Genomic DNA, 18873 nt, shown 5'->3' on the forward strand with positions numbered 1-18873 from the left:
AATATCCCAAAGATTTGAGGTCTTAAAAATTCTCTTAAGAGCTTTCCCAAGGGAGCAAATGTGAATATTCTCAGCTCAATCAAATCTCTTTTGCTCGGATCACCACAATTCATTTGATTTAACCTTCTGATTTCGTTTTCTTTCATACTTTTTCAAACATCCGGCTTTCATTTTTCACTATGGGGGTGTTTTGCAGCCATAAATTTCTAAAATCTTATAGCAATTCCTGGTTACTCAACTAAAATTGCTACAATAAAAGAAAGTCCACTTCTCTCAATGTAAACAGATGAAAATCTAAAAAATGGACGGTTCAGACAATATGTGGCAAGATGCACTATTTTACGGATTCCAAATCTTTTTTGCTTTTCATATTCATACACCTTGATGTGGAGATGATCAATCAGAGAGTTCTCCAACATCCAAACAAGCTTTTATGATGGACGTTTTTATGTGCACCTTTAATTCTCCATTTTAAGGTTGCAACCTTACATAAACTTTTTCCTTGTTCTGAAGCATTGTGAAGTTTAAGAGAAAAAAAAAAAAAGGCGAGCATAGGCACCAAAATCTCATGTATTATGGAGAATGCAAAGTCATATAAAACATCATGTCAACTTTTTGGAAATGTATTTGCTTTGATATAAAAGGTCACAATCATCGTTGACCACTAGATTTGAAATCAAGAGGTTGAGAATGAATAATTGTTTGGGCAAACTTCAAAATATAATTTTTCAAATGTTGTGACACTTTAATCTATTGAATTGTACATCTAATGGTTAAAAAGATCATGACCTACTTGTACCAAAAACTAATAGTCTCAAAGAATACAATCCCCTACTATTTTATTTTATCGGTGATATCCGAATGGTACTAAAACGTAAAAAGCATCTTAGGTCACCAGGTGTGACAATGGTAAATTAGTCTGCCCTCAAGGGGATGCACGGTATCAAACATCCATCAATAAAATGGAAGTTAAAAAACAAGGTACCCAAACTAAAATCTAAGATAAACAGATGCAAATAAACTAAAAAGAAAAACTTTTGAATTTGAAATTTTCTTTTTCTAATAATCGTGACCACCATTTTATAGGCAGTGGATTTCTAAAATTTTGGATCCATAAATCTATATTTAAGATGAATTTTAGGGGGGATGCACGTGTATAAATGAGTCAGCTGACTCATGGAAATTCGAACGTTTGAAGTGCAGAACCAATTTCTTTTGGGATTATATGTACATTATAGTTTATATAACGTGTTAACGTACGAGTAAAGTGCACCTTAAAACTCACTAGAGCATGTTGTTCTTTGGGAAACCTGAAAGGAGAGGAATAGAAGAACCTTTGAAAGTAACTCCTTACCTTTGGAAAAACTTTTAACCAATATCAAGCACTCAATTTGGTTATGGTTGTCTATGATAAAAGAAGAGTGGGGGATTCTAAAGTTGATGTGATGACAAACTTTAGCCGCCTCTTTCTCCTTGGGTATGCTCGTAGTAGACCACAATATTTTTGGACTGCACTTTCTGCTAGATGTATTAAGCTTAACTTTGATGGGAGTTCTCTGGGAAACTCAAGTATTGCTGGAATTGGTGGTGTAGTGCATGATTCCTTGGGTTCTATAATTCTCTCCTTTGCTGTTCCGATTGGGGTCAAAACAACATATTATACTGAATTAAGTACTCTTTTGTGTGGGGTGAAAATTTTGTTTGAGAAGAAGATGAGAACGAATGTTTGGGTTAAAGGGGATTATTTGAATGTGATTAAGTGGCGCAAAAAAAAACAACGGGTTCCATGGGAGCTTCGTTCTCTTTGGTTGTAAATCGTGGATCTGGTCGAACCATTTTCTTTTTCCTTTTCCCATGTTTACCGAGAAGCATACTCACTAGCTGACTCTTTGGCTAAGGGAAGTGTTTCGTTGCCTTCGCTTTTGATCTCCTTTGATGTAATCTCTTTTAATTAGTCATCAATAAAAGTTTTGAACATTTGTCAAAAATAAAAAAAAGAGGTTGTTCTTATGTTGAAAAACCCTCCAATCAATCATCTCGACTTTGAGTTTCATAGACATGAAATAAAAAGGATTCTAATCCTAAAAGTAGCTCATTTTCTAACACATTATCTAAGCCGTCCATTTTCAAGTGTGTATAGATCTGCTTTTATTGCACCATTTATGGAATTTTAAACTTTATAATTGGGGGCAACAATAGATTATCATATATCACAAGGCTTTGCGGCACCAAACTACATTTTCGGCATAATTTTGAGACGCATGTTACTTCGACAGTATAAGGTTGACACCTTATACAAACCTCACCCTTATATGTAATAAGACTATTTACCATTATTACAAAAAGTCATAATCTCTCTTAGCCATTGGGTGTCAAATTTAATAGTTTGAGGTGTGTCATGAAGTTCAAGAAATTTATTTTTGAAATTTAAGTCTAGTCAATGATGCACTTACAATCAGACAAGACTAAAAGCAAATGTTTCTTTTTGTGTATTGAGAAAGTATATAACGAGACCATTTATCTTTGGTACAAGGTGGTCAATAAATGGTCCAAGGTGGTCACACTTAATCTTGACCAGTAGATGTGAAATTGGGTGGCTGTATTTATTTTATTAACCAAGTTCAAAATTCAAAAGAAACTTTGTAACACATCCAAGCTATCAAATTTCACATATGATAATTATATGTAATTGTGATCTTTTTGTATCAAAAGTAAGTGATCTCATTGTATAAAATCTCTTGTATATTTTACGATTCCTTTTTAGTAAATACATGGTCTTGAATAGCCTTTTTTGCATTGCATAGGTTCGGCATTTAAAGCGCTTGTACATTATGCTCTTGAGATCATTCTACGCACTTGCTCCCTTCGGAAAAGAGCTATTTAGGGAGATTTAGAGATAACAAAGTTCGGGATCCACCAAAGGGTGTGGTTGGTACAAGGCTCTAAACAATCAAAGTGGAGCGCCCCTTCAAATAGTATTGAGAAATGTAGTTTTAATACTAGAAATATTTGTGATAGTCTTAAAATATATTTTCATCGCTAATTAAAAAATTCAAAGCTTTAAAAATAGTGTAGATTGAATAAATCTATAAAAACTTGAAAATATTGAAAATTGATATAAAAAAATGAGTTAAAAGATGCATTATTTTCAAAACTTAGCAATCCATTTTTTTTTGTCATGTCCATGTATCTTCACGTTGATGTGATCACTTTGAGGATAGTTGGGCATCAAAACAACCTCTTCTAGTGAAGTTTTTGAGGTGGGCTTTAATTTGATCGTTTAGAGCTTCGGCTCTATATAAACTTTTTCCAGAAAATTGGAATTTTAGTTGTTAAACAATTAGATCAGATCATTTAAAATTCGGACAGTCTCTTCAATATTAGGGCGTTATTTCTTTAGGCACCCACAGAGTGTTTAATAAGTTTTTTTCTGGAGGTAAAAAAAAAAAAAAGAACTTTATTCTTGAAGGTATTTTTTGACACAGTTATTTAAGATTTCATTGAGAAAATGAAAGGGGGTACGATCAGGCTAAAGACGCCTAAGCAAATAAAAAAAGGAAAAAGAAAAAAAAAAGCTAAAAGAAGAAAATGGTAACAAAATTACAAGAAGTGGTACTCTTAGGTAGCCCATCTGCTAAAGAATTTCTTTCCCTATTAAAAAGAGAAAAGATAATCTGTTCTTCCCTTAGATGGGCCAAAATCTGCATTAAGTCAGTAATCCATCTCCAAGGAAGGGTTTTAAACACCATTTAATCGCATCGGATGAGTCCCATTCAATAATCAAGTTTAGGACATTAAAATCAACTTGTAAGTACACAATGCTTTACGCCCAAAAATTCGGCTTCCATAGCTTGACACACTGGGAGTTGGCCCTGCAGAATCCACATAATCTGACCCTTAATACTACCCTAAAATCTACTCTCCTTGTGCCTGACATGTCATCAAAATTAAGTTTATACCATCCAACTGGAGGGGCTAACCATAAAGCTGATTTAGTCACTCTCCATCTTTTCATCCTCAATAATAGACAAAAATTACTCTGCAAATCTGCAATTTTAGGCATTTCTGAAGGAGTCAGTAGCTTTAGCCCAATCTGAAATTGTTTTGAGAATGATTTTAAGCACTCCACATCCCTCTCGTTTTATTGTCGAATACTCTAGAATTCCTTTCCTTATGCCAAAAACCAGTTGCGACTGTGATCTTCCAAAGCACCATCCCTCTTTTAGTAGAAGGCAAAAATACCATCCAACAAACAAGCTGAGAAATAGAATGCAGCATCATCCGTGTACAATGAATTTTTGATGTGACCTATTCTCCAAATAACAGAAGCATAATTGCAGTGTAAAAACAAATGATCATTTGTCTCTCTATTCTCTTTACACATAATGTAATCATTCACCAAAGTCCTCTTTTGCAACGCTCCACTGATAGGGTTCTATTCCTACACAGAAAAACCTTCACCCTTTGTGGAATCTTAAAGGACCATACTTTAGTAAATTTAGGTGGAATATAAAAATATCTATCTAAACAATCCATATAAAGAGATTTAAGAGAAACGGAACCACCTGGTTCAAGTTCCCAAACCAGTCTGTCAAGAGGGAAGAAATAACAGCATAGCAACATGAGCAATCCATTTAGTAGACTAAAATTTAGTACGACCCCCGTATCCCTTTTGAGACCACATAGGCATGAACATTTGGCTTTGTTAGGAGGCCAGCCAAATCAGCATTCAGTATGAGCTCAAGACACATAAGTGCTCTAACCATGTTTCGACTTGTGATTAATCCATAAATACCCATAGAAAATAAATAACTACTTAAAACAAGTGCATACTCGAACATCATTGACCAACTCCTCATCAATCTCGATTTATTTCAATATGAACAAAAATTCAACCAAATTGATTGGCTATAAATATATATAGATACAAGATGTCGAAAAGTCATATTTATTAAACAAGACACTCTTCCAACGATGTTCAACCCCAGTAGCCAACCTCCACTACCATTTTGCCATTGCCAGGAGGGCCCCATTAAAAAGTTGAAGCCTTCTTATACCAAGGCCCCCCATTTTCTTAAGCAAGCACACTCCCTCACATTTCAGTAGGTGAAACTTCTTATGCTCTATCCCCCCACTCCCGAAAAAATTCCGCGTTCGGGATTGAAAATTAAGATTTTCAGAGCCCTAAAAAGAGAACTAATATACGTGGGATAAGCGTGACTCTTCCTCCAAAGGAGAGGAATCTAGTCTTCGAGTTTAAATAGAAATCTTTCAACCATAGGGTCCCAAATAGCTCTATTAAGCCTTTGATCTAGTTACTAGAGGCATTCCAAGATACAAACAATAGCTCTATTAAGCCTTTGATCTAGTTACTAGAGGCATTCCAAGATACAAACAAGTAGTAAAGCTTCCCACAACCCATCCAAGTAGCCCAGTTCGTAACATCCCCTTCATCACAGTTAATTCCACTAAGCACATTTTTTTCCTTTTTAAATTCTTACTAATTGAAAAATTATTTTTTTAAATAATCATCAATTTATTTTAAGATGGATCGTAAAATTTCATGTCCAAAAAGTTATCCTCAGTAGCTCGACGGAGCAAGTATGTGACATATGCTTCGACAGATCATAGGATTCATGCATTTTATTTAAGAAAATGCGTTCAATCCTTCAAATGTAGATCCATTTCGGATCGCTAGGTTGGTGTTCTCGATTAGGTCTGGACTGGTGATCCAGAAAAATGTTAGAAATAGATAAAATGACATAAAAATTAAAATAATATTTTATAGGGTGGGGACATAGAGGGGGCCCAAAAAATATTAAACAAGCTTAAAAATAATAATAAATATATATATGGGAGGTTTACAAGGGACCGGGCTGGGACCTATGCCTCAATCCCGACCGATTCCTATCTAGATCAGTGGGTCAGAAATTACTGGTTTTTAAAATAATATTCTAAGGCATGGCCATATGTCCCTTAATGATAGCTTAAAATACAATGTGAAGTATGATAGCTTGTATGTATTACAAAGCTCGAGAAAATTTCTTTTGAATTTTGAACTTGGCTAATAGAATTAGCAACCACACAATTTTATATTTAATGGTCAAGATTAATTGTGACTATCTTGTACAAAAGATATATGGTATCATTGTGTACTTTTTCATTAAATTTAAATAAAAAAGTATTGGCCGATTCTTAAATAGTTCGTATTTGAATAAAGGATAGGGTTTATGTAAAGTTGAGGCCTTGAACCATCAAATTAAGACGAACATCTAAATAGTGTCGAAATATATTTTTGGGTAGCAAAAATCCTTAGGATGACTTTAAAATTTATTTTTATCTCTAGTTATGAAATTTAAAGCTTCAAAAATAATATAGATTGAGCGGATCTATAAACATCGAAAAATATTGAAAATTAACAACCCATATATGTTTTTACAAGATACACTATTTTCTGGACTCAGAAATCTGCTTTTACAAGATACACAATTCTCTGGACTCGAAATCCCTATATTTTCACATCTATACGTCTCAAGGTTGAGACGATTGACTTAAGGGTTTCTCGATATCAAAACAACATCTTCTCATGATTTTTTTGAGGTGCGTCTTAATCTGATAATTTAGAGCAAATTTTCGGAAAAGGAAAAGGAGCTTGGATGCGTGCCTTTTGTCTACATCAGCAATAGTGTAGCGGTTTGATCAAACTTCAGATTCATTTAAATTGCATTTACACATTGATTTGTGATGCCGACAAAAACACGCGGGTACGCTTTGACTTTAAAATCCCGGACCACCGACCCCTGAGCCCACCCTGCATTTAACAACCACCCCCCACCCATGACTATCTCTATCCATCCATTCCCATTTACTCTTTTTTTTTTTGTCCCCAAATTTTTGTGAAAATTGGGGCGCATTCCTTAAAATTTTAAGTTGACAAGGCATCCTTGGATTTTTATTTTTTGAGTTTTCTTTTGGATATATTTTTATTTTAGGATGGTATGATGTGAGACTATTTATTTTTGGTACAAGGAGATCATAAATATTTTTAGCCAAAAATTTAAAAAACATATCAGTGGAGTGGATTGTCTACCATCGATGCCCATTCGGATCAGTTGGATCGGCAATTCGGATCGTTCGCAATTCATTCATATTGATGATCACTAAAAAAAATTCAAAAATAAATGAAATAAACTCAAAATTAAAATAGAGTTAGGTGTGGGGATTTAAGGGTGAATCGAGTGCAACAACGAATAAGCTTAAAGTGAAAAGAAAAAGGACTACAAATGGGGAGTTTAGGAGGAAACCGGATCGGGTACCATCTCGAAACCAGTTTGGTACGAATCAATTCTGCATCTAGATCAGCCGATTCGGATCGAAAATCATTGAGTTTTAAAACATTATTTTTAGCCATTGGATGTGAATTCGAATAAATAAAAGTATGTCACAACATTCGAAAAATATTATTTTGGACTTTGTACCTAAACAATGATACATATTATACCACCCCATTTCAATTATATCTGTTACTGATGATCATGACCTCCTTGTATCAAAAATAAATAGTATCATTATATAATTTCCTTTTGTTTTTAATTTTTCTTATATCTAAATGTTATATCGAGGAAGCAAGTTTAAAGATTCATGTTTACGCAAATTTCACTTTTCTCAAAATCTTTTATTGATTATGTTATTTGGTTTGCATAAGGTTGCAACTATAAACAATCAAAGTAAGGCACACTTCCAAATTTTATCATAAGATGCAGTTTTTATTGGATATGGTGATATCTAAAATCAGCCACATAAAAAAATCCCTTATTATATGGGATTGGAATTGATATTTGATAAGTTTCTTAAAGAAAATAGATATCCAAAAAGATTAGGACTCTGGGAAATATCTCTTGGTTTTGAGATATATGTAACATCTATGGAAAATTTCCTATTTGATGTGGACTCCTAACCTTATATATATGGGATGACAGTGCATAGAATTGTGTGTACCCTATTTGGGTCACCATATGGGAAAGGTGACTTCCTTTGGAGAGAGGCAGGGCCTTGTTAGCATCGGCAAGGCCTCCCTTAGAGAGAAGAGAGTTTTCTACGAAGAGAAATGCTACATATTTGTCTCCTGTAAATTGAGAAGTTGGTTTCTTGTAGAGCAGCAGTTCCCATGAAGATTTTGGGTGGTTTCTCTTTTAGAGAGAAAAAGTCTCGGTTGCTCTCAAGGTTCTCCTCCTGGACAGTGGTTTAACTGTGGAATGGAGATGGTCTCTTCATAAACAGTGGTTTAGTTGTGGAATAGAGATGATAGATCCACGATGGTGCAAATGGAGAGACTGGATCTATAGGGTTTACTCGATTGGGTTTTGTCGAAGGTTATAGAGGTAATTTTACGTCCCAAATTCTGTAATGTAACTTTCAATGGTATATTAGATTTCAATTTGTTGTCCCCGTGGATGTAGTCCTCTTGGGGCAAACCATGTAAATCTTTATGCTCTTGTGGTGTATGCATTTCATTTTTTATTTCTCATACTATGGCTCGTGCTCTCTCTTATATAAAACATGCTTTACTCGAATCGGCCATTGCCAGCTCAAGCAGAAGAATGGCTCATCTCAATTGGATGTTACTGAATACAGATGGTTGACAATATATGCAGTCTACTCGTGTCGTGCCACTAGATCACACGTTGTCGGTTGTGGCCCCATTCAATAAAACCGCCACGGACATAGCAAGTTCGTGACGATGGAGAACACTATATATATATATATATATATATATATATATATATATATATATATATATATATATGGAAAAAGCTTAAAAATGCCTATAGGCCAAAATGAACAGTGATTTCGCATACCATCATCACCATCCAAACTTCATCGTACGGTCATAGTTGTACGGTAGTGTTTCATTTTTCATTATTATTTTTTACAAATCCAAATTACTTTAAATTTGGAGCGTGTGTACATCTTAATGAGGCGCACTTAATAAAAATATGAAAAAAATAATGCGTAAAATATAAGGGAAAAGTTTATATAGAGTTGAGGCTCTAAACAATCAAATTTGAGCTTACATCAAAAATTTCACTAAAAGTGGTTGTTTTCATGCCCAAACATCCTCAAATTGATCATCTCGATATCAAGATGCATGGACATGAGAAAAAAATAGATTTCATGTTTTGGAAATTGTGTATTTTATAACGCATTTTTTAACCGTCAATTTTCAAGATTTTCAAGTTTTTATATATCTATCGATCGACACTATTTTTTGAAGCTTTAAACTGTATAAATAAAGATGGAAATATATTTTAAGGCTATCACAAATATTTTTAGTATTAAAACTTTATTTCTTGACACTATTTGAAGGTAAGTTCTAATTTGATTGTTTGGAGCTTAGGTTCTATACAAACCCCACCCAAATATAAATTGACTAAAATACTACCAAAAATTTATGGGGGTATCTTGGTCAATTTATATTTTATGAATTATTTTTTACATATTTTTATTAGGTGTGCCTCACTAAGATGTACACATGCTTCAAATTTCAGATCATTCCGATTAGTAAATAAAAAATAAAAATTCAAAAACTATCGGACAACTGTGACCGCGCACTTAATAAAAATATAAAAAACATAATTCGCAAAATATAAAGGGAAAAGTTTATATAGAGCCGAGGCTCTAAACAATCGAATTTGAGCCTACATCAAAAATTTCACTAAAAGTGGTTATTTTCATGCCCAAACATCCTCAAATTGATAATCTCGACATCAAGATGCATGGACATGCGAAAAAAATAGATTTCATGTTTTGGAAATTGTGTATTTTATGACGCATTTTTTAACCGTCAATTTTCAAGATTTTCAAGTTTTCATAGATCTATCGATCTACACTATTTTTTGAAGCTTCAAACTATATAAATAAAGATGAAAGTATATTTTAAGGCTATCACAAATATTTTCAGTATTAAAACTATATTTCTTGACACTATTTGAAGGTAGGTTCTAATTTGATTGTTTAGAGCCTAGGTTCTATACAAACCCCACCGAAATATAAATTGACCAAAATACTACAGAAAATTTATGGGGGTATTTTGGTTAATTTATATTTTATGAATTATTTTTTACATATTTTTATTAGGTGTGTCTCACTAAGATGTACACACGCTCTAAATTTCAGATCATTCCGATTAGTAAATCAAAAATGAAAATTCGAAAACTATCGGACAACTATGGCAGCGCACTTAATAAAAATATAAAAAAAATAATTCACAAAATATAAAGAGAAAAGTTTACATAGAGCCGAGGCTCTAAACAATCGAATTTGAGCCTACCTCAAAAATTTCACTAAAAGTGGTTGTTTACATGCCCAAACATCTTCAAATTGATCATCTCGACATCAAGATGCATGGACATGAGAAAAAAATAGATTTCATGTTTTGAAATTTGTGTATTTTATGACGCATTTTTAACCATCAATTTTCAAGATTTTCAAGATTTTCAAATTTTCATAGATCTATCGATCTACACTATTTTTTCAAGCTTTAAACTGTATAAATAAAGATGAAAATATATTTTAAGGCTATCACAAATATTTTCAGCATTAAAACTGTATTTGGCGACACTATTTGAAGGTAGGCTCTAATTTGATTGTTTAGAGCCTAAGCTCTATACAAACCTCACCCAAATATAAATTGACCAAAATACCACAAAAAATTTACGAGGTTATTTTGGTCAATTTATATTTTACGAATTATTTTTTACATATTTTTATTAGGTGCGTCTCACTAAGATTTACACACGTTTCAAATTTCAGATTATTCGGATTAGTAAATAAAAAATAGAAATTCAAAAACTACCAGACAACTGTGATCGTGTAATGAAGTTTGGATGGTGATGAGGATAGGCGAAATTACTGTTCATTTTCGTCTATAGGCGTTTTGTAATATCTTCATATATATATATATATATATGAGTAATGATCATATGAGACCCTCCCACACCTATGTGTGTAACCCAAAGAATCACCATTAAATTTGGTACAGATCTCTAGAAAAATTATCACATGGGTGTGGGACTTGACTTTTCTAGAGATATGTGCTAAATTTAATGGTAATCCTTTGGGGTCCTACACACATGGGTGTGGGAGGGTCTCATATGATTATTACTTATATATATATATATATATATATATATATATATATATATATATATATATATATATATATATATATATATATATATATATATATATATATATATATATATATATATATATATATATATATATATATATATATATATATATATATATATATATATATATAATGTGCGCCCAAGTGCGTACTGCTACAGTAAACGCCCATGGCCTAGATTAAATTGGGCCGATCTGATGATCACGGATGTCCGATAGTTTTTAAATTTTTATTTTGTTTTATACAAATCTACATCACTTGAAATTTTAGGCGTATGTTCTTCAAAAATAAGCGAATCTACGAAAAATATTAAAACAAAATTTTATATGAAATAAATTGACTAAAATACCCCCGAAATGTTTCAAAGGTATTTAGGTCAATTTTTTATTTTTATTAAGTGTGTCTTCACCAACATACTTCCGAAATAAATTATTTGGATTTGTAGAAAAAAATTAAAATTCAAACACTATCGGACATCCGTGAGTATCAGATCGGCCATAGAATGACCTAGATTCAACTTGGGTCATTCGCGCATGGGCGTACAACAATGACTCCATATATATATTCATGCATCGCGATATCATGATGATCAATTAGAGGGTTTTCCAACATCAAAATAGCTTTCCCCGATGGTTTTTTTGACGTGCAACTTAATTCTATATTTTAAGGTTGCAACCTTATATAAATTTTTTCCTTTTGGATAACGTGGCCCACAGAAATTTGAGCCCAAGATTAGGTGATGATGGGATTATTGGCTTTTTTTTTTTTTTTTTTTCATGTCAACTGCTAACCTCTTAAACCCAAGCCCAACTTCTATACCGGCTCTTTTTCATTGTATACATTTTTCTCTTTTAAGTACACAATGTTATATTTGCATTGTACAAGAAAATGCCAACCAAAATTAATTTGGATTTCTAGCAAGATATACCCTATTGTAAAGAAATGTGACATTTTGCATCGCCAGTAATAATAATGTTTGAAGTCCATTTCTGATGTTCTAATTTCTACATTGTAATTCTATGATGTTTCAGGACATCCATAGAAGGTTTACACATTGTCAAAAAAAAAAAAAAAAAAAAAGTAATACTAATGTTTCAAAAACCATCGAGCTAGCTAGGAACGAGTGGGATACTAGCCTGTGTCAATAATACCCCATTTTTCTTGGTTCTCACAATTCTTTTTTATTTTTTTATATTTTGATAAAAAGTATACTGCATAATTGGTGAGCGGGCATGGAACCCGTGGAATGCACCTCTCAATTTTCAAAACACTCATTAACACGTAGAGTAGGGAACAATGGATTGGATTATACAAAGAGACCATATTTTTGGTACAAGTTGACACAATTAATCTTGACCACTGGATGCGAAATTGGCAAGGTCAAAGTTAAATGCAATTTTATCGAACCCTGTGACGCACAAGAGCTATCAGATTTCATATGAAATGGCTATAAATAATTGTGTTGTCCTTGTACCAAATGTAAATAGCCTTATTGTATACAATCCAATTTTTATATTCTTTATTTTTTTGACATTTTTTCTTTTGGAAAAAACTAGTTAAGGGTGAAGCTCTAAAATATTAAATTAAGGCGCACCTCAAAAATTCACTAGAAGAAGTTGTTTCGATAGTAAAAAAATCCTTAATTCAATCGTCTAGACCTCATGATGTATGGACATAAGAAAAAATAGATTTCAGGTCTCAAAAATAGTGTATCTTGTAAATATTATCTAGACCGTCAATTTTCTAGAGTTTCAGATATTCATAGATCTGCTCAATCTATAATATTTTTTAATCTTTCAATGTTATAGTTAGTTATGAAAATAAATTTTCAAACTATCATAAAGATTTCTGATATTGAAACAACATATTTCAACACTATTTGAAGGTGCCTTTTACTTTGATTGTTTAAGGCACTGTGATTTCTTTTGCATTTGAGTGCAAAACATGATAAAAATACGAGAAGTTTAACAAAACACCTATAAAGAAGATGCATTGTTTAATATTTTACATATTTTAAATTGTTCCAAATCATGATCATGAGTATTTTGATGGATATTAAATTAAGCGACATTAGTAAAATATTAAATTAATCATCTTGTATTTCGACAAATTGCCTTATAATTTAATGCACTAAAAAGGGGAGTCTTCAAAGCACTAGAGTCGCCTTTAACTTTAGAGAGAATAAGTGACAGGAGAAATTGGAGAAGTAAAAATGCATCCAAACTCATAAAAAACAACCATATTTACAAAGTAAAAAGGAGTGATTCTTTACTGGAGAGTTATGGCAGTTATGCCGTTGCAATTGGTCGTTCGATAGGAATCAAACTTGAGATGTATTGTTAAATGCAGTTACTAACCGCTTAAGTTCAAACCCAATACAGGTTACTAACCACTTAAATTCAAACCCAATACATAAGGTTCGAGAGTGTTACCATGTAAAAAATGTCACTTTCATTTCTCTATTATGTAATGTAGGACTAAAATCCCACACCTCTCTCCCTCTAAATTAAAACCTTAGGAAGCACTATGTTACCAACTATATTATTTTGATCTACGAAATAGTATTTTTCAAAATAGAAATACTACCAGGTTAAATACGATCGCCCATTTTAGAATAAGATTTTCTGCCTACTTTTTGGTCTCGTCTCTTATTTAATGATGTGGGAGTGAAGTAGAGAACACTTTCGTTTGTTTTTTTTTTTCTCTTTTAATGCATGTTTCTCATGTCTTTCTTCACTACAGGTTGGCCTCTAGAGTCCCTCGCGTTGATTGATGGAACATTGTTTGCAAAAGCACTCCGATGGATCCATTTAAATCGGCGATTCTAATCCAAATAGGTTGATTCTGCAGAATCAAAAGAATTACAAATTTTTAAAATGAAAAAAACATTTAAAAAATTAACTTAGGTAGGAATCAATCCTTGGTTTCTAGACAGAGTTTGGCGATTCTCATAAAATCGAACCAAGTCGATCCTTTATGAAACTCAATCGGTATCGAAGATCCCCTGATCTGGCGTTCTCTTAATGCAAGATCGGAATCAGGGAACCAATCTCAAGAGGCATGTAGGTACCTTGAGTTGTTTTAAATTGAACCTAATTGTATGAAATAGTGTTTCAAAACCCAAGATCGGTTGAGTGGATTATTCAACCCTACAGATCTGGATCAGCTAGATCGGTGATCCAAAAATAATTTAAAACTAAAATAATATAAAAAGTTAAAATTAAAGGTTTACCGGGCAAAAATTTAATGAATATAAAAAAATATTAGATAAACTTAAAAAATTAATTTTTTTTATAAAAAGATCGATTTAAGAGGGCATAGGGGCCAAGATCCATACCATTCCATAATCAATTTCATCTCGACCAATTCCCCATCCTGATCACCAAGTTCTATTATCATCATCATCATTATCCAAGCCTTATTCAACTATTTGGGATCAACTGCATTAATCTTGTTTTACTATTCTACTCTAGTCAAACCACACACCACTATATTTCTTATCACTATTTCATATCTTTTTGGGCATTCTTTTTGCCCTTTTAGAACTTCTCACTTAAAATTTGGGATTCATAAAAACATGTGGCAAAGTTTTACACAAGCTATCTTACCTAACACAACCCTCCTCCTTTATCCAAGTTTGGATCACCATGACTAGGTTGGTATCGACTATATAGAAATTCTATATCACCATGTTCCAAAGGTATGGAATTACGGTGAATCCATCTTCACATTCTCTTGTGGAAAAAGTTTATAGAAGGTTATAACCTTACAATAAAGATGTACCTTAAAAATCTATCGGAAAAAGTTATTTTAATATTGAAAAACCTTCTAATTAGTCATCAAGACGTATTAATATGAAAATATAATAATATTTTGAGTTTGCAACCCATTATCTAGACCATCCATTTTCAAGATTTTCATATTTTTATAGACCTACTTGATTTTAACCACATTTAAAATTTAAAATTTTATAATTAGATATGAAAATAGATTTTGAGATAATCTTAGGAATAATTTACACCGAAACTACTTTTGATGATAAATTTTGGCGGTACGCCTTACTTGGATTGTTGAAAGTTGCAACCTCATAGACACCACGCCCTTCTCTTATTAATTTTTTAACAGTCACTTAAACCTTCAGATTAGTTGGTAATCCGTAATCGTATACGGCTAACTCGATAAAGTGCCCGTACCGTATCTCACACGTCACGTATAAGTGACGGTGCTGCCTAGTTTTCCCACTTATAACTTTTAGTAATCCACTTGCAATATCGGAAACTGGAAAGCATGTATTATTTTGTGCTGATCAGTGTTTAAAAAAACGTCGAGGCGAGCAGGACTCACCCGGTTCGACTCGGGAATCGCCATGGACGGATCGAATCGGTGAAAAAATGGGAATCGTCTGGTTCTAGAGAGAACGGGACGATTCTGCACGGTTACTTGCCGATTCACTGTACGGAATCGGCGAGTCCCGTACAGTGAATCGGCGAGTCCCGTACAGTGAATCGGCGAATCCCGTACGATATTTATTTATTTATTTATTTATTTATTATTTATTTTTTTATTATTTTTATTTTTATTTTTTTTAATTTTTTTTTATTTTTAATTTATTTTTTATTTATTTTTTTTTTTTTGTAATCCATGATAGATTTTTTTGTAGTACTTAATCGATTTTTTTGTAATCCAAGATCGAATTGTTTTTTTTTTTTTTGTAATCCATGATCGAATTTTTTGTTTTTTTTGTTTTTTTTTGTAACCCATGATAGAATTTTTTGTAATCCATGATTGAATTTTTTGTAATCCATGTTCGAAATGTTTGTTTTTTTTTTTTGTAATCCATGATCGAAATGTTTGTTTTTTTTTCTTGTAATCCATGATCAATTTTTTTTTTTTTTTTTTTGTAACCCATGATAGAATTTTTTGTAATCCATGATCGAATGTTTTGTAATCCATGATCGAATTTTTTGTAATCCATGATCGAAATGTTTGTTTTTTTTTTTTGTAATCCATGATCGAAATGTTTGTTTTTTTTTCTTGTAATCCATGATCGAAATTTTTGTTTTGTTTTTTTTTTTTTTTGTAACCCATGATAGAATTTTTTGTAATCCATGATTGAATGTTTTGTAATCCATGATCGAAATGTTTGTTTTTTTTTTTGTAATCCATGATCGAATTTTATGTAATCCATGATCGAATTTTTTGTAATCCATGATTGAATTTTTTCAAAATTTGTGATTTTTTTTTTTAATCCATGATCAAATTTTTTTTTGTAATCCATGATAGAATTTTTTGAAAATTTGTGATTTTTTTTTTTTAATCCATGATCGAATTTTTTTTTTGTAATCCATGATAGAATTTTTTGAAAATTTGTGATTTTTTTTTTTAATCCATGATCGATTTTTTTGAAAATTTGTTAAGTTTTTTTTTAATCCATATTATTCAAAGACAAAATGAGAGAGATGATGATTCTGAGGCCACCCTATCCCAGCCATATTATTCACATATCGAGTCCCAACAACAACAGTGTAGGGATGAGCACGACAGTACAGGTGAGCATGAAGGATGGACAAGCTTCGGGGATTTTAAATTAGAAACACAACAAAATATTAACACTCAGGGATTTGGGAATAGTCAGACGCCTGCTAATATCGATGATTCGTTTTTAGATCGAATCAATGAATTGTTAAACGAATTCAATCAATGGCACCAGCGTGACCAAGAAAAACAATAACGTCGTCAATCATTTTATTTTTAGATCATATGTTACTCATTTTATGCTTTATTGTAGTCCATGTATGTTGATATACTTATTCCATGATAATTCTATGTTTATCCTTTTGTGTGATGTAAATGGCGGTTCATGCAGGGAAAGAACATATCAATATTCGCATATTCATTCAAAAACATAAAAATTCTTAATGGAATACCCTCATTTCTTATTGAATTCCTAAAAAACAATATTTATAATGAATTTTAATAATTTTTTCAGTTTTTTTTTAAACTTTATTCTGACCGATTCACTCGATTCCCTATCCAAATCGCCGATTCGCTAATCTTGATCGATTTTTTGGATGCCCGATCCGGGTCAACGATCCGTTTTTTAATCCATTGGTGCTGATTTTGGTTTCGGTTTCTATAACGCCGGGTATTACGAAAGTAGTGGGTGCATTATTAAAAGAGTGAGTGGATAATCTGGTTTATGTCCCTAATAAATATGCACCTGACCTACTGCATTCCCTCAACTGTCTTCGAACACCACACCTCTCTCCTTTAATGCTTTCTCTCTCTCATCTCTATAAAACGTACACGCACTCTATCTTCCACGCCTAAACTAGCCATGAAAACCATCTGCGGTGTCTCCACAGCGGTTTTGCTCGTACTAGCGGTTTTGGCCGCCTCCACCCTCTCCCACGCCTTTGCTGACGTCTTTTCCGACGAGCTCAAGAAGAACCCCGGCCAAAAACGCGCTGGAAATCCAGATCCCGGCGACTTCGGAATACCAGGAATGGGCGGCGGTTTTGGAATACCAGGAATCGGCAGCGGTTGGGGAAATGGCATAATAGGAGGCGGCTATGGTGGTGGTTTTGGCGGACCAAATGGTGGCTACTCGAAAGGTGGTATTTACAGGCCAACGGTTGTTTGCTCAGCTCCAGGACCTTGCTATAAAAAGAAACTGGTTTGCCCTGCAAAATGCTTCAAGTCCTTCTCCAAATCCGGTAAGAACTATGGATCGGGTGGTGGAGGAGGCGGGTGTACCATGGATTGCAAGAAGAAGTGCGTTGCTTACTGTTAAGCGGTTTTGGAAAACCGCTTAGGATTTCCATATGGCGGTTTCTTACTATTTGTAGTAACTGGTTATGGTTTGCAGTGAGGGTTTAGGTTCGGGTTAGTATGGGTACTGATTCCATGTAAACCGAGTTTTTAGGGTTGGTAATATGTTTGTTTTTTATCATAGGTATGTAATTTATGAGATTATAAATAAACACCAGAGTATTAATAAGAAAAAAGAAAAAAAAAAAAAGGCTATGAAATATTTGAGCTTCAGTACAATTCTGATGGTTTTCCTATTCTTCAGCGAAATTTCTGCTAAACCTTCGTTTCTTCGGTGAAATTTCATTAGTTTTCGTTTAGAATTGAGCTGTATTTTGGTTGTTTTGTTCGTAACGCGAGTTCTAGACGGAGCTTCGTTATTTCCTTTATAAGGTGTGTACAGCGGGCGAGGGTGTTTCCGTAATTGGCTTCTCTCTCTAGGACTCCACTTTTGGTTTCTCTCTCTATCAGGGCGGGAGCTGTTTCTGGCTCTTGGATCGAGAATTCGACGGTGATTTGCGTACATGGGGGATTTAAGATATTGACTTTTTCTCTCTCTTATAAACTGAAAATGGGGGGGAAGGTGTAGTAGTGGATAACATGGAAATGGTGGGGCAAAAGCTAGAAAAGTATGAGAATGAGGGAGGCTTTTCACGTTCTCTTTTCCGACATCCTATCCTTTTCCTATCCCACCACCGCCTGCCTTCGACGAGAAAGAAAGCACATAGGACATTTTATACACATTAATGTGTTCCCTGATACTTGGCAGATATATGGTAAAACCATCCTTAAATGCTGGGGTACTATATGCTCTTAAATGCATTTATGGATGGTCAGATTTTAATAAGGTGAACACTTTATAATGTATAAAG

At 33.2% G+C, this 18873-nt stretch overlaps 1 protein-coding gene across 1 annotated transcript; it reads left to right on the forward strand.

Moving 5' to 3' along the window:
• Positions 1-17516: 17516 nt before the first annotated feature.
• On the forward strand, positions 17517-18235 carry LOC18431567 (uncharacterized). Its single transcript, XM_006841689.4, has one exon. It carries the CDS (start codon positions 17529-17531, stop codon positions 17982-17984), a length of 456 nt encoding a protein of 151 aa, XP_006841752.2. The 5' UTR covers positions 17517-17528; the 3' UTR covers positions 17985-18235.
• The last annotated feature ends 638 nt before the right edge of the window (positions 18236-18873 follow it).

Source organism: Amborella trichopoda, chromosome 2, assembly GCF_054954075.1.
Source record: "Amborella trichopoda isolate Santa Cruz 75 chromosome 2, AtrichopodaSantaCruz75HAP2 v2.0, whole genome shotgun sequence".
NCBI lineage: Eukaryota > Viridiplantae > Streptophyta > Magnoliopsida > Amborellales > Amborellaceae > Amborella > Amborella trichopoda.